This window comes from Melanotaenia boesemani, chromosome 2 (genome assembly GCF_017639745.1).
Source record: "Melanotaenia boesemani isolate fMelBoe1 chromosome 2, fMelBoe1.pri, whole genome shotgun sequence".
NCBI classification, from domain to species: Eukaryota; Metazoa; Chordata; class Actinopteri; order Atheriniformes; family Melanotaeniidae; genus Melanotaenia; species Melanotaenia boesemani.
Window position 1 is genome coordinate 12,347,374 of NC_055683.1, and position 17,472 is coordinate 12,364,845.

Consider the following 17,472-nt stretch of genomic DNA (forward strand, 5'->3'; position numbering starts at 1 on the left):
AAGGGCTCCAAAATTGAAAAAAAAAAGACTTAAGTGAAAGAAAATAAGACAAATGCGAAATGCAGCGCTAGGTACTAGGCCTAGGAAATCTAAAACTAAATCTAGACCTAAGTTGTAATCAAAGTCAATAGAATAGAAGATGCATTTGATACTACAGTAAATATACAATGAAAAAAAAATTTTCTATTTATTTATTGCTAATCTTAGACATATCCAAATCGCCAATTGTTATATTTGTTTTACATAAAAAAGTGAATAATTATTAAATAAGTAATTCAAACAAAATGTCATTTAAAGGGGTAAAAATGGACGAGGGTCACCAGAGAGGGCAAAATTAAGTTGTGTACAAGTTGGGTTATGGGATTTGTTATCTATTTTAATATTTATACCTAATGCCCGACGACGTATCCACGCGGAGGCGTTCGCGTCGGACCGTTTCTGATATTGGACACCTTGAAGGGCATTATCCCGCTTATACCATGGTCACTTACGGAATAAATAAATATTAAATCAATTATTAATACGTTATTGTTGTTTTTTACCGTTAAAATCGTAAGTTTTTCACAAGAGGCAGCTGAGTGGACGATTTAATATCGCTTGTTGTGACGCGTTGCTCTGACACGAAACCTGCAGCTTGGTCGGCCGCAGTTGCGTGACACAAACATAACATTTCAGAGGTGCAGCTCTTACTGTTTGTGTGTGTCCAGAGGATGATGAGACATTTTGTTTCAAACAGTCAAAGTCCACAGATAGTTTCCTACATTGTTCAATAAGCCTGAAGGCTGCTTTCACAGCGACGCCCCGTCACAGACGTGATCTGGCATGTCTCGGCTCTAACACAGAACCTGCAGCCCAGTCGGCTGCAGCTGTTGTATTAGAGTTGATCAGTGGAGAGAAGGGAGATGATTGCTTAACTATGATACGTGACACAAACATTTCAGAGGGTGGGTGAAGCCCTTACAGCTTGTGTGTGTCCAGAGGATGATGCCACAATCTGTTTCAGTCACAGATAGTTTCCTAAATCATTTTTATTGCAAGAAATATTATTCACCATTCACTCTGATCATTAAATGTGTATCAAGCTAGTAAGCCTATCCTAAATCGCTTTTATAATGTTATCCACCATTTACTCTGTATCAAGTATGTAAGTAAAGTAATCAAGACAGAAAGACAGCCGATGACCTATTTAAAATTAAATGCAACATTGCCGTTGATCGTGACATTTCATAAAGATACTGGCATGTCGCGTTTGAAGGATGGAGATTTAACGTTTGTGGACCCTGACCGCTGCTGGTTGGGACATTGCGGGACGACAAAATGTTGCCCCATTCTCGTCTCTCCTGGACTGACGGAGCGATGATCTTTCACAGCGATGCCTGTCACAGACATGATCTGGCGTGCCTGCAACCCGGCGTCTGAGTTTCTGTTGCCACGATATAGTGAATAATTAGTAAATAAGTAATTCAAACAATCTGTCATTTAAAGGAGTAAAAATGGACAAGGGTCACCAGAGAGGGCAAAATTAGGTTGTGTATGAGTTGGGTTATGGGATTTGTTCCAGACTTATGTCATATGTATGAATGATATCTCATAGGATCTGTCACAGATACAAATGCAGAGAATATGACGTTGGATCTGCGGCAGATGTGTATATGGAGAATATCATACACTAGGATTTCTTAAAGTTGTGTATATGGAGGGTATCCAATGCTAGGATCTATCACAGATGTGTATCCGCGGGATATCCTATACTAGGATTTGTTATAGATGTGTATACAGGTGGTGTCCTATAATAGGATCTGTTACAGTCCGATCTCGCGGATATGGAGACTTGTATCCTTTTCAATCTCTCCGGATCTTAGGTCTTTTTGTTCAGTGGTTAAATGGTCTACTGGTGATGTGCACTGGTATGTGATGTGTCCCTGTCTTTTAAATAGGACTCTAGCCAATTAATTGCAGTGCCAGAAAGACCTACCCAGTTTTTCAGCTGGTCTAGTAAGGTATTATGGTCGACCGTATCAAATGCAGCACTAAGCTCTAGCATTACCAGGACTGAAATATTTCCGTTATCTGTACTCAAGTGGATGTCACTAAAGACCTTAACCAAAGCAATCTCAGTGCTGTGGTGTGGCTGAAAACCTGACTTGTAGACATCAAATCCATTATTTAGTGTCAGAAGGTTGTGTGGCTTTTTCTAACATCTTACTAAGAAAGGGAGGTTTGATATTGGACTGTAGCTGCTCATGAGTGACGAATCTAGATTTTTCTTTTTCAGTAGTGGCTTTGTGACGGCTGTTTTTAGGGTCTGTGGGAAGACACCTGAAAGCAGAGACATGTTTACAATCTATAAGATATTTAAGGCCATCCATCCTTAAACATTCTTTTAAAACCCGGTTGGCAGAGCGTCAATACAGCAAGTGGTGGTTTTCAGATGGTCAATGATCTCATCCACGTCTTTAGGACTGTTTGGAGAAAAGTTTGTCATGTTGTTCATGTCTCTGAGTGTACACAGGGACAAATGTCCTGCCCCTGGCATGGAAGCACTGACTGACTGCCTGCTTTTCTGAATTTTGTCAGAGAAGAAGAAGAAGAAAGAAACAAACTCATTGCAAGCCCAGTTGGATAGCAGTTCCAGAGTTACTGACACAGGAGGATTAGTTAGGCTGTCAACAGTAATGAACAAGGCATTATTGCTGTTCTTAGCAATAATGGCAGAAAAGAAAGATCTGAAAGATCATTTCTCAGCTCCAGATTATAAATTCTCAGTCTCACTTTATAGATCTCATAGTGAACCTTCAACTTTGTTTTCTGCCACCTGCTTTCTGCTTTTCAACATTCTCGTTTTTCAGCTCTTACCAGCGTAGCATTTGTCTATGGAGCTCTCTTTTGGCAGTAATCAATTTCATGGTGGGAGCAATGACATCAATAATGCTTGTAATTTTACCTTTGAAATTATTCTTGTAAATATTCAGACCTTTCGAGATAACTACATCCAGACAGGGTCCACTGTTGTCCCTCTGTCCTCACAATGAATATTAAAATGACCAACAATAACTACACAGTCAAACTCAACACAGATTATTGACAACAGTTCAGCAAAGTCATTAAAAAAGGTTGCACATTATTCAAGTGTATATGTCAAGGAACAACACACAAGTGGCAGATTTCATCTGGAAAGCACATATTCGATTGAGGCAAAGTTTTTATAAGACATCTGCTTGCATTGGAGAGAGTTATTAAATAAAACAAAAAAATCTTGCTTTTCTGAACATTTATCAGTCTTTTTTGTTGCATATTAAAACAAGGATAAAGGAAACTATTTGCATTTCAGGCTCCAGCTTATCCTGCAGAGACCCATGAGTACCCACATAGTTGCAACCTGGACCCAGCACATCTCAATCAGATGCTGTGCTATTATCAGGCTGTGGAGACAGATGACGAGCTCCTTCATTGAGGGAGGGGAGGTTTGCGTTGGTGCTGGGACGACTGTGTCAGAGATCACTGGGGAATTGGTGGGGGAGGATGAAGTCAGATGTTTCAGGGTTAAAAGATGGGACTGGGGCATGGGGTCAGTTTGGTCACAATAGTGACCAGGGGCCTCATTTATCAAGCTTGCGTAGGAACAAAAACCAGCATACGCCAAATATAGTTAACTTTTGGGATTTATGAAAACCAAACTTGACGGGAAAATGTTCCTACCTCCACACAAACTCTGACTGAGGTGTACGCACAGAATATGGGAAAACAGGAAACTGTGACACCAACGGTACAGAATAAAATCAAGGAAATGCTGTGAAATATGAGACATCTTTGCACAATTCACTATTACCTTTCATACCACATGTTAGATATTAGAGCTGTTTGCAGAAATGAATAAAGATGCACATTTAATATTAATTCTCCTAAGAGCTCACGCTCGGAGGGAAAAAATACAGGATTTTCAGGAAAAAGGAAGATGATATTAATAAGAACCTCAACCACTAAAATATGTATCTGTACATATCTATTTTATAAATTAAAATGAATGACTAAATTATCTGCATCATTTAGCAGACGCTTTTCTACAAAGTGATTCACCACTCTGAGAATCGAACTTCAATCTCCCGCACAGGAGACGGATGGCCTACGGACTGAGATATCCAGCTGCATGTTCCAATGCCTCTGGCGTGTCTTCCCTTCTGACACTGCAATGACAGGATCAGCCACCTGCTGCCACTATTCTGCCTTTCTGACACAAGTAACGTCCACGCTGTTCCCACCAATTAAACATTTTTACGTTTGTCAACATCGTCCATCAGGATCTCTATTTGCACAGTTTGATAAATGAGAGCTCTGCTCCTTCACCTGGGTAGTAAAGTCCAGGAAGGGTGGGGAGGAGATGCAGTATGATGGGATGAAGGGGTTTCGGGAGGGGGCTGAGGTGTTTTTCTTTTTTTCCTCAAGGTTTACCTTCACTCTTTAATCCAGAGCTACACTCCCTCTCGACAGTTACGATCTACCAGTGAAAGACGCCTAGTGCTCCCACCACAACGTGGCGCAAAATCAGTAGCTAGACTCTTCTCCTCTGTTGTTCCCTGGTGGTGGAACAATCTACCAAACTCTGTCCGATCCGCAGAGTCCTTATCCACTTTTAAGAGCAAGCTAAAGACTCAGTTGTTTAAGGAGCATTTCCACATATAGCTTAACTAAATGAGTTAGAAAGATTTGTCCAGCTCTTTGGCTCAACCAAGTACTGAAGAAGCTGTGTGCACTTATGCCCAAGATGATATTGTGTGATGAAATCGTAATCTTGTATTTAAATAAAGTGACAAAAAAAAAAAAATTATATGCACTGCACTAGCACTACATGACAGCACCTGGGTCCAACTGGACTCAAAAGCGGTCTGACTATCACTTAATTATGACGTCCCATCTTGTTTGAATTCATGCTTGTGTTGTTCTTACTCTCAAATGTAAGTCGCTTTGGATAAAAGCGTCTGCTAAATGACTGTAGAATAGAATAGAATAGAATAGAATAGAATAGAATAGAACAGAATAGGTTTCCTCTAGGCTGACTTACCACATTGTTTTGATCTCTTTTGTTTGTTGTCATTGTTCGAGGAAACAATTTGTTCCCGGACTGTTCAGGCAGAATCCATCTTTCTTAAAAAGGGGCCTGCAGTTCCAGAAGAAGTTGAAAATGTCTATGAATATATATAAATATATCATTCAATCATTATCTGTACTGCAGGTAAGCTCGAGGAAGATCTTAGAGTGACCAATTAACTTAACATGCATATCTTTGGACGGTGAGAGGAAGTCAGAAAGAACCTACGCATACATGTCAAAATCCATGGCTCCCCATGTTCAAACCTACCCCCAGTCAAGGCTCAAACCAGCAACCTTCTTGCTGTGAGGCTGCAGTGCTATATATATATATATATATATATATATATATAAATGTGTGTGTGTGTATGTGTGTGTGTGTGTGTGTGTGTATAGGCACACTGACTGATGTTATAGAAAAATTACCAAGAGTCTGAATGAGTGAAAGTAATTAGAAGATTTATTACAGGAGAAGTATAAAATACAAACAATTTACTTGCAAGTTGAGAGTGTTGTCCAGACTCGCGTGAAGTCCAGAGAGACTCTCCCTCTTGCTTCATTAACATCAGTTTTTATTCAACCTGGTTCCAGCCGAAGATCAGTCTCTCAGACTGATAGTAGGAGAAAGGGGAGATTGGAAGGCGCCATTCTTGCCCAATCAGGTTGTCATTTTCTAAACAGCCGTTTTAATCAGCTCCCTATAAGTCTCATCTTTCTCCCACGTCATGAATCTGAAAGAGTGGACAGTCTGTCCTCACATACAATGACCCAACAGGAGAATAATAACGTCAATGTTCTATATCAGTAATGTTCTATATCAGAAGGAAAAGAAAACACACATCATGAAATGTAATTGAGAATAATAAATAAATGCATTTTACAAGTAAAAGAATGATTACACTTGTGATTATTGTATGAGTAAATATGATTGATTACCATATGCATTAAAATTACTTCCACACAAGATTGTAGACACCTGTGATGCTAATTAGTGGACACACCTTGGATTCATGTCCCTTTGGTCACATTATTGTCAGTCTTTTCTAGGGGTACCACTTTTTTTTTTTTTTTTTTAATAATTCTGTTGAAGCAGGGTTGAAAAGCAATGTCTGACTTTCATTGGCTAAATTTAATAGAATTTTTATCTATTATTACCTTTGTCAGATTCAAGTTATTTCTGTGAACATTGTGAGTTTTTCTTTCATTAACAAAAGGGTACCAACAATTTTGTCCACCCCTGTACACACATGCAAAGATATACACACACACCTACAACTTCTGGCTGGAGTTCTGGCTGGATGGTATTGAAAGCACTGGAGAAATCATAGAACATGATCCTTACAGTGCTTCCTCATCTCTCCAGGTGAAACAGGGATTTCTGCATAAGGAATGTGACAGTGTCCTCAATCCCAATATGAGGGTTATATGTGAACTGCAGAGGATCTACTGAAGATCTTACTGCAGGATTCAGCAGGTGAAGGACCAGTCTCTCCCAGATGAGATGTCAGGGCCACAGGTCAATAGTGGTTGTCAGTGGGGAGAAATCACATGGACACAGGGATTATACAATTTATCTTCCACAGCTGTGGCACCCTGTGTGGCCTGAGGCTCATGTTGAAGATGGGCTCCACAATCCCATACAGTTGCCTAGTGCAGGATTTGAGGAGCCTGGAGCGGATGCCATTTCATCCCGTTATCTTCTTCACCGTGAGCCTGGCCAGTTCTCTCTCTACCTGATGTATGCCAACAAATGCTAGGCTTTCTCACCACCTGTGTGTAAATCCAGAGTTCTTCTTGCTGCCTTGGATTACAACTTTCACCTCAAAAGAGCATTCATGCGGTGAAAAGATGGCAAGAATATGTGTGTTTCATTTTCACACAATGGCATTTATAATTAATTTCACTAAATAAACAAAAAAAATATTTTTGTTCTGTATGTAATGGTGATAAAATAAAAATGCAGCAAGTAACTTCACTTCATATATAGTTTCCAAAGTTGTAGAAATTCTGTTTCAGATTTAAAAGGCTCTGCAAAAGCAATGCCAGGCAGTGGAGTGTTTATGCCCTAAAAATGCCTAAGACCTGTGGATACATCAGGGAACTGCAGACCAAGATCGTGGCCAAACGACTGTCCTCAAGTGACGTGATGCCCACCAGAAGGCCTCAGCTCCCAGATGACCCAAGATTTGGTCCACGCCCACCCATTCCCCTACCACCCATGGCAAAACTTGCAAGGACACAACTAAGAAGAGGTGACGGTAAGCAATTTAGGATTTTTTTTTGTATTTTATAATGAAAGAGCACCTTTAAAATCTAATTGTTTCTTTCTTCTCACTAATTTCCTTGTTGTCTCATATTACAGATGCTGTATGAAAACGGGAGCTGTTGCTCCCTCCCCTCCCTGTCATCATCACCTGCACTGATCATTTGATTTGAGAAAAAAATGAGTAAAATAGTTGTATTGAGGTGCAATTGTCTTGAGAGTGAGTTTATTGCTTCATATAAACTCAGTCAGGTTATTGTAGCAGATTTGGCCTTGGAAAATAAAGATTGGAACTTTTGTTTAATCCTGACTGAACAAAACGTTTTGAGGATTTTGTTTTCTCCTTACAGATAAACAGTCTCTCTCACTCCCAAAGTGGGGTCTGACTGGTAAAAGCCAAGGACTCAGATTTATGACTTGGTTTCCCATTCCACATGTCAACAAAGGTCGATTCTCTCCAACCTGGACTGGGGAGTACTTTGTTAATTTATATACAAGATCTGGGAAGTTTCTGAACTTTAACCTTCTGCAACAAATTTTATCTTATAACCAGTTAAAAATGTGTATGGATCCCTGATGCAACTCCTCATTCAAAATGTCCACTTTGAAGCTGTTCCTCTCTAAAACTTGTTTTTTTCTCAACTAATAAGGCCTTCCTGCACCTTTCAGCTCTAATGAACATCTGGACACCCCAAGAAATGTTTATCTTACATACCAAAGGGGTAATAAAGCATGTAAAATGTTTTTCTGTGTCCCAGCACGGAGAAGACAAAGACTTTGTAGGAAGGGTAAAAGATTCTACTTTTATTGGTTTAAAATGTTCATTTAAAAAAAATAAAAATAAATATATATATATGTATATGTTTCATCTTGATACCATGCACATGCATATAATTATTATCATTTTTATACAAGGTTTAATCAGCAAGCTTGATTAATTTGTGATCTGAAACTTCATCAAAGTGTTGGTTTGAGATAACCTTCTTACTATTTTATTGTCTTTTCAATGATTCATTGATGATTTTAATGTTTCATTTAAGGTTTTAATAACTTGGGCATACAGATATATTCACAAAATGTTTAATTTGATACTCTTTATGAAATGATCAGACCAGCCTACTTCTGTTATCTGAGCTGACCACCAAAGTCCTGAATGCTTATCGGTCAAGATAATTGTCCCACATTCTTTCGTGTGGCGGGTCATCAAACTAACACTTTTGGAACTCAGAACAAAGAGTTTAGAGTAGTCTGTCTTCAACTTCGCTGGAGTCGCACCTGAAACTACTTCAGAAATGACCCCTCTCTTTCAGAGGTCCTAGAGACATGGATTTCTTAGGACACTTCGTCTGAATGCAAAAGAGAGAGGAAGATGAAGCAGGAGAAATAAGTGAGCTGGGATGTGAAGAACATCACCGCCGATACTAAAGTTTTGGGCCTGCACTCAAGATGCATGATTGATTTTGTCCTTTTTTTTGACTGATTAACTCAGTTTAGTTCATTCCTTTTTCAGCTGATACTTCTCTTTTCTTTAGTTATCTTTGCATCTTTTGGACTTTTAATATTAACCCTAGATTTTAATTTTTTTAGTTGGATAACTGGTTAATGCAGGCTGACCAAAGCTTCAGAACCAGTTCTACAGAGTTTCTTTTGAACTGATCCAAAGCTGGACTTTTCTCTCCTGCCTACCACTGCAAACCATTCACTGCCAATCATCGATACCACCAGCCGAGCCGTGGTACCAGTCCGTACCAGCAGACAGAGCCTTCAGACCCAAGCCTACGAACCATCACGTAGGACAAACCTCCTTCCTCCCTGAAAGCTGCAAGTCGGAGCTACCACCTACTCCGGCCACCCATGGAGCTAATAGTCATCACAACGGTCGTAAGTCACCTCTGGTCCAAACAGAACCGCACTGGTCCTGCCGGATCCTCTTCTGCTTGTCTGCCAAGGAATGGTTGGTTGTCTGACAGTGACCTTAGCAGTTTTACATCTTAGTTAAACGTCCAGCTTTAAACAGATGAGATTCAGTTTTTCCTCTTTTTCTTTTAGGATTCAGAGATCCTTTTTCAGTCCTAAAACTTAGTTTAATTAACAGCGCAGGTTAATTAACTTTTGTTTAATTTCTTACATTTCATTCATTCGGACACATTACATTGAAATAAGATCTGGTTTGAACACCATATTCTGCATTTTATAATGTTTTCTCATGCAAAGTCCTTTGTAAATATTTCCTTTTCATTTATGCATGATTAGACTAGTGATAAATATTTCATATTTATCCTAAATTGGTCTGGTACTGTGAACTCATCCTTTGAGTCATGTTATGGGTCCCATCGAATTAAGAATTCACGTTATTAGCGTCCTGCGACTGATTGATTGATAACTGACTAATTTGACTAGCTTGAATTAATTAATTAATTAAATTAATTAATTTAGTACTCTAATGGTTTCCACACAGCCATTAGATTAGTATAAAGCTATCTGTGTGGTGGTGCCCGAGGTATAATCAATATTTTGACTAATAATTCATATTTTTATGAAATTATTCAAATTAATAATTTACTAAACATCTTTAATGTTTAATGATGCTAAATCGCTGCATAATAAATGATGAAAGATTACTGGCATTAACGAGAAGACAGAAAACAGTGAATGCTAAAAAAAAATACAATTGTAAATATTCTCAACAAATCAATTAAGTTTACCATAAGATATGACTAAAGAACACTTTTCTGTATTTATTTTTTTCAGTGTTGGCCTAAATATTGTCTTTGGTTTCTTTATAGGATAATAATAGAATAAACAGCTTTAAATTACATTTAGGGGATTTTACTATTTTACAGAAGAAGATCAATAACTATGTTTACTTGGACAAATATTTCTTCTATCTGACTGAAATCCATGTGATCAGACATTCCAGCTGACATGTTTACATGGATGTTAGAAAAGTGATCTGATCAGATGTGTGTTTACAAGATGGAAAGATGTAATACAATCGTACCACTATAAACACTCACAATGTGGACTGATTTAAAAGAAGAATAAGACAACAAAAAAGATGTGATCCAATTTGATCAAACACCTGCTCGAACAACTTGTTGGTCAGAGTCTTTCAGCAGTTGAAATGCTCAACAATCTGTAGCTCTTTAAGAGTTTTCTACTAAAATGTATCCTCCACAATCCACTTCTGTTTTGCTGATGCCATTTTTCAAATTGTTTCCTAAAACTTACATGTCACCTAATCCCCACATGGTTCAAGCATCACAGAAACCATCAGAATGAGTGTGTACATGCTGAATTTTTCCAATTGATGAGATGGTGGAACGGTTTAAATGTTAAACCGTCCCTCTTGATCGGATAAAAAATTCATTACAACTGAGGTTGATCGAATTAACTGAGGTGTTTACATGACACATTTTATGCTGATTGAACATTAGGTCACATCAAAAGGGCTCCATGTACATGCAACTAATGCCACCTTGTCTAGACCTCTTGCCCCTCCTTTGAACCCCTGTGTAAAATTTTTTAGATCCACCACTGAACCCCGGCGTCAGGCTCGATCACAGCCACAGAGAAAGTCAACTGCAGAGATGAAGCAGCTTGACACTCCAACACAACGGCAACGGCCAGCAGACAGCCGCACTGCAGAGACATAAAGCAGGTGTAACACCCAGAAACCAGCAAAACCCCAGCAGGAAAGAGGAAGGAGATGATGGCACTGGATCACAGATGGGGAGAGTTGCCAGGCTAAAGCAGCCACAGCAAGAACAAGGACACACACTGAGGAGCAAACACCTGCCCAGGTAGGGCAGTCTGCTTCACCCAGCAACCATTGCTACTAGAGCCACATCTGGAGGGTGTAAAGTGGGAAGGAGGAAATCTTGTTCCCATCACACAAACACATCAGTGAAAAGGATTTTCCATAAATTTGTCTGCAAACCTCAATAACCTGAAGCAGCATTGTACAAAAAGATGTACCAATATTCCTCCACAACAATTTTGGAGACTGATGATATTATATGGAAACACTAAGAAATCATAAGTATTTATGGCCTTTGCCATGAAGCTCAAAATGTGAGTTCAGGCGCATCCTGTTTCAACTGATTGTCCTTGAGATGTTCCTACAGCTTAGCAGCAGCTTAGCAGCAGGATGAGCATCCCATCTATGTTGTTTAGGACAATGTGAGTTTTCACCGGGCCCTCCAGGTTAGAACATGGTTCAATATGAATCAAGGTTTTATCAATCTTTGCCTTCCACCGTACTCCCTTCCTGAACCCATTGACGAATTCTTCTCCTCGTGGTGGTGGAAGGTATGTAACTGCCAACCTTGTAAATCTCCTGCAAGCTTGCTGGTGGATAAATGGGTGTGGAGATTTGGCATGCCATGGTTTTTGTTGTTGTTGTTGTTGTTGTTGTCTTGTTTCGTTTTGTTTTGTTTTTTTAACCCGCTGTTGCCTTGCAGACAAAATGTGGCCTGTGATGTGGATGAAATCCTGTGACCGGACCCAATAGAAGTGATGCTGTGGCTGAGTAAAGCACTTCTCATTTGTATGTTTTTCTTTATTTTATGTAGGCTTGCTTTATACAAGTACTAAACGCACAGGTTGTTTTGCAACATGCATTTAGCCTACAGTGAAAAATAAACCATTTATTTTACAGCTTCATGTCTTGAGCCTTGTTTTCTATTTTTTTATGTAGTGTTTAGTGACTGCTCAGTTGTCTTAATTTTGACTGACTCTGGGCACGTTTTGATAACGGATTTCAGTTTGGGGCAAAAAGATTAAACTGTTTTGAGGGAAGAGTTTGGTTTTGCAAGACTCTGAGGTTTTATGAAACCAGTTTAAAAATTGGTTTTTGTATTCAGTTTGGAGAAAAGAAAAGAAGCTTGCGAGAAATGTGTCTTTGCAATTTAGACTGTAAGAAGAACATTGGTATTTGTTTTACATGAGTGTAAGCTGTTGTCACGTGGTTTCAGAGAAACAGGGCTCCCTTTCTTTTTCACTTTTGAAACAAAAGAATGCACCTGCAAAGTTCACAGCCTATTGCAGAACATGGGAGGAGTACATGAAGAGCAGGTATTTTAAAAGGAACAAACCTCTGATCTGTTATTACTGTCACTAACAGAGACTGGATGGTTTCGGTCAAGGCATTCAGAGCTAAACAGACTGGTGGAGCCAGTTAAATAACATACAACCAAAAGCAAAGGGTAAGATCATGCAAACAGTGTTATTGCTTTAAAATCTGAGTTTGTGCAGTTTATATTCTGAATTAAATTTTCACTTTAAGTCTTGTACTAATTTGGATTAAAGTGAATTTTTTAAAATATCCAGACACATATTTGCTTCACAAATTAATCTGTTCACTTAAAGGAAATGTTTAATTTTTCAGTAAAAACATTGTAAACTTTGCAACATACATGGAAATGGTTCTAACAGAATATAACATCTGGATTGGATTTATAATTTTCCTGCATACACACAACCTTTTCCACTTCTGCCTTTTCTTTTTATTCTTAAACATTTTTTTACTTCCTTGTTTGACAGGCTAAATCGGGTGTGTCAGTACATGTTTGTGAACGTAACCCTGTAACTTTCCTCTATAGGCTGTTAAAAGTTTTTCAAACAATGCAATAATTTTTTGGACAAATGCAGAGATTTTTTTAATTCATGTTTATCTGAACATATTGTAGATATTAAAAATGGGACCATGAATGTCTTATACATATTTTATTTTGTATGAGAAGCTTTAAAGCTTCCCTTCAGGTCATGCTACATAAACCAGGAAGAAAGAAAAAAAATTACACATTACACTTTAATTCTAGAAAACAGAATGAAACATTAAAATTTCAGAATTCTTCAAAGCACTCTGGATGATGATCTGTGTTTTTAATGAGGAAGTATTACAACATTTTTATAATCAACTTCATCTTCTGGCTGTAAAGATGAAGAGCAGATAAGATGGAGGAGAACAAAGACAAGCCAACAAGAAGAGGGAAGGGAGAGTCTGAAACCAAATCTGTTTCCTCTGAGACAAATGATGAAGGTAATTCATTTATTTGAAAATAAAACTTCATTAGAAAGAAGTACAACTTGATGGTGAGATTGTTCCATAAGTTGATCCTGTATTCTCTCTTTCATGACAATGCAGTTCAGCTGGAGGAACGTACAGCTGACAGTAAGGTGGGATTTTTCTTCTTTGTGCCAGATATCATTAAATCATAATTTCACCACACAGATCGTGTTCATAAAGCTTAATTTATTAGATTTTAATGCACTTTTATTTAAAGAAATTTCTTTCATGTGATGGTGTCAAAATAAAAAATAAATACAGAAATATAAAAATGGCTCAGTCAACAAATTTAAAAACTGTTTTCATCTCAACGATCCAGGCAATGTTCTCTGAGCATCACAGCCAACTTCACCAGAACCTTCAGTTTGGAACAGCCCTTCAGTTACTGCATCCACACTAAATAGTAAACAGTCATCAGTGATCGTGTGATTTTTAAGCTAAAAGAGCAACATGTCAAAGATCCTGTACAGTCTCCTGTTGAAAGTCAGCCATTTCTGCCAACCTAAAACCTTCATTTCCCTCCCACAGCCTTACTCAGCAGAAGTGATGCCATGCGTGAAAGAGCTCTGAGAGCTGATACTTGGTAGTAGCTTCTATCAAGTGAGAGCCGGTGTTCTGTCAGTTTAGCATACATTGTCAGATCAGCATACGCATAGTGCAAACTAACTGCATCTAACCCTAACCTTAACCCTAACCTTGGCCCTTACCCTAACCTTGACCCGCATGCGCATTAACGTAATGTATGCTACTCTGATGCATTTGCTAAACTGAACACCGGCTCCCAGTTTTTTGTTTTTTTTTTTTCCTTTTCCTGCTGCTTAGTTCTCAGTGCTCTGCCCCGGCTCTGTCCATGGCACTGCTTTGTTTGGATTGGGCTGCATGGACAGGCAGCCAATCACATGTGAGGATATAGGATCATACCATTATGTGAAAACAGGGGACAGCGTGAGGTACATAGTGCGTTGTGTCATCAAACCTTACTCACAGAGAGGAGAAACTGGATCAGCCCGTCCACTATGAGGCATCTTATTTTTCTAAACGCCAACCTGCACTGAGGTCATTAATGCTGCTTTCTTGAGTTTGGTTTTTTCTGTTTCGTGGATTTGTTTGCTGTTTTTTGTTCATTTGTGCAATATAAAATGTTTATTGAAATATTAAACAAAAGTGGTTTTGTATCAGAATAAATGCACAAAAGGAAGCAAATGTAAGGCTTCTTGTAAAAATGCTTAACACAGAAGGGTTTTCAAAACACAATTCATTAATTTATGAGAAGTTAAGGTAAATTATGGGGCTAAAAAAGATGCTAAATTAAAAGACACTTTTTGGGAGCTGAGCCTAAAGAACCAACTCTCTGAAAAGATCCGATCATCCCATCTGCATAGCCAGACAGCCATGCAGGTAATCTGCTCAGTCTTGATGGACCAATAGGCGAGGATCTGGCCCAGGACATGCCTTGAAAGGCCGTTCCTCTCATTTACATAATGAGGCAGACATGCATAAGGAAATGTAAAAAGGAGACATGGAAATGTAAAAAGCTTAAATGCTTGGAAAAGAAAATATAAAAGGAAAATAACACAAAATAAATGCAGACATAAAAATAAAAGAGGAAAGAATAAAAAATCAAACAAATAAATAAACTGAACTGAAAATGACAGAAAAGTAAATAAATATATTAACATAAAATTTATTTAAAACAGCTGAAAATGACAAAAGAAATTTATATTTGTGTCATGATTTATAGGTTTCTTAATGGAAAAACTATTTTTTACATTTTGTTGTATAATTTATTAGTACATGTTTATTGAGCCATTTTTATATTTCTGTATTTATTTTGACAGTTTCAGTCCTCCATTTATCTTGCTCTCATTCCATAAATCATGTTCTGAAGTAGTTCAACATTATAGTTATAGTTAAATAGTTATAACTGACTGATGCACAATTAATTTTCTCTGAAAAGTGTTTTAGATACTTCAACTAATACGATTCTATCAGTGATACAAAGATTCTGTATATTGTATTAGTATCTAAAGATATAATATGATTTATTAAATTATGATCAAGGTTCATAATTAAGTAATGAAACATGTCACAGAGTACACTCGCCCCACTGTCCTCATATTCATCTTCAAAAATAATTCGTACAACTGGATAAATGATAATTGGACATTGGAGCTTCTTTCCTTATTTCAAGCAATGAAACAGTGATTATTATGCTGCTTAGATACTTCTATGTCATTTAATTCAGGAAAGTTACTGAGCAAAATGTAAAATATGGCCACACCCGGTGTCTCTAATAAATCTACATGTCACAAGGATTATTTATTGCAGTTATGTTTTTTAGTGTGATCCAGTGAATGATTCTCTCGACACTCAGCTCTCAGGGAAGAATGACAAAAGCACAGAGGGAGAGGATGAAACTATATCTGCATCAACAGCATGCAGTCACAGGGGTAATATTTTAGAAAACTAATCATTATTTATATATTTTACATTATTTTCAGTCACAATAATCACAATGATCTTTTTCAGTGATGGCTGAATTCACACTTGTGTTAACTGGTGACCCAAACTCCATCGAGATTGGATCAGAGAACTTCCTGCTTCATCATGACGAACAAACAAATGTGAAACAGTTTTCAAACAAACTGTATGACCTTTGTGGTCGACAGATCTGTGTCATTAACATGCTTGGTCTGCCAAATGTTGACAAAATCCCATTAAATCAGGCAGTTCATGCCTTTATCCTGCTGATACCAAATGGCCAGCACAGCAGCCATTACAGATCAGGAATAGAGTGGTTAGAAAGAACTTTTGGGAAAGAATGTCTTTCTTATGTTATGACAGTCCTGACTCATAAGTCAGATGAAAAATGTGAGAGTGCACTTGCAGACCTGAAAGCTAATCACTGTTTTGTTGAAGAAAGATACCACACATGTAGAAGAAGTATGATGAATGTAAATGAGATAATTGACATCTTGGAAAAAATAGATGTCATGGTCTCTGAAAACAACCCACAATGCCACAATTTACTGATGATAGAGGTGAATGAAGATCAAAAAACGCAGGACCACACACCCCACAAAGAAGAAACAATCACAAAAGGTAGGATGTTAATGTGAATGAGACGTTTATTCCCTTTTTAATAAAAGAAAAAGTGTGTGTGGGCTTTACTATGATGTTATTGTCTAAATTTTAAACTGATAAGATTTTCCTTCACTGTTTTCTTACATTATGTAGCAGCTGAACAGATGAAGACTGCAGCTGAAATCCAGCAGAAGGTAACGTACAAAAAGGATTTTTTATTTATCTCTTTATTAGTAAAAGTAGAGACAATCTGGTTTCTGGATGTTATAGACTTTAAAACTAAAATTTAAAACAGTTTTTTAAGCAAAGCAAATTGTCTTTCACATAATTTAAGCTCCATGTTGAATTAAAATTAAAAAAGTCAACATAGTCTCTGCAAAGTGTGTGTTTATTTTAAATATACTGATGGTGACAAGACTTTTTAAATACAAAGGTGAGAAGTTCAGCAGTCTGAAATGTTTTTTTTTTTTTTTTTTTTTTTATTGATTTTATCAATTGTATGAATACAGACAGAAATACAAGACAGAAAACAAAACTACAATAAAATAAAATAAAATAAAATAATCCCCCCCAGAGCTAACCATGAGCACTGCAATATATAGTTCTGTAAAACATAAGTATACAGGACCATTTGTGTACTTACGAAAAGAATAATTGTATAATCAACAGGGTTACAAGGGACAGTGGAATGATCAGCTTATATGCAACAGATGAAAGAGGAAAAGGGCAGTCAGGTTTTCTCTTCCAGGGATAAATAACGTTATGGTTTCTGTAAAAAGGAGTGGAGAGGTTCCCAGATCTTCCAGAATGTGTCAAGTTTGTGATTGAGATAGTGTGTCAACCTCTCAAGTGGAATAAAGGCAGAAATCTGTGATATCCACATGTCGACAGTAGGGACCTGAGAGGATGACCACCTCAACAGAATACATTTCTTAGCAAGAAAGGTAAGAACTGTTAGCAGAAATCTTGT

General features: G+C 37.7%; 1 protein-coding gene across 20 annotated transcripts in view; it reads left to right on the forward strand.

The window, feature by feature from the left end:
• LOC121629261 (interferon-induced very large GTPase 1-like) overlaps positions 1-17,472 on the forward strand; it is a 755,663-nt gene that overhangs the window by 714,538 nt on the left and 23,653 nt on the right. For 13 of the 20 annotated variants that reach the window (XM_041968913.1, XM_041968921.1, XM_041968938.1 and 10 more), the window contains one exon: positions 16,656-16,696. In XM_041968913.1, the coding sequence (XP_041824847.1) occupies positions 16,656-16,696 (41 nt within the window). Of the gene's footprint in view, positions 1-12,470; positions 12,556-13,290; positions 13,392-13,496; positions 13,529-15,759; positions 15,869-15,947; positions 16,521-16,655; positions 16,697-17,472 lie in introns of those variants that run through there. The other 7 variants (XM_041969027.1, XM_041969054.1, XM_041968905.1 and 4 more) reach the window with 5 other exon arrangements.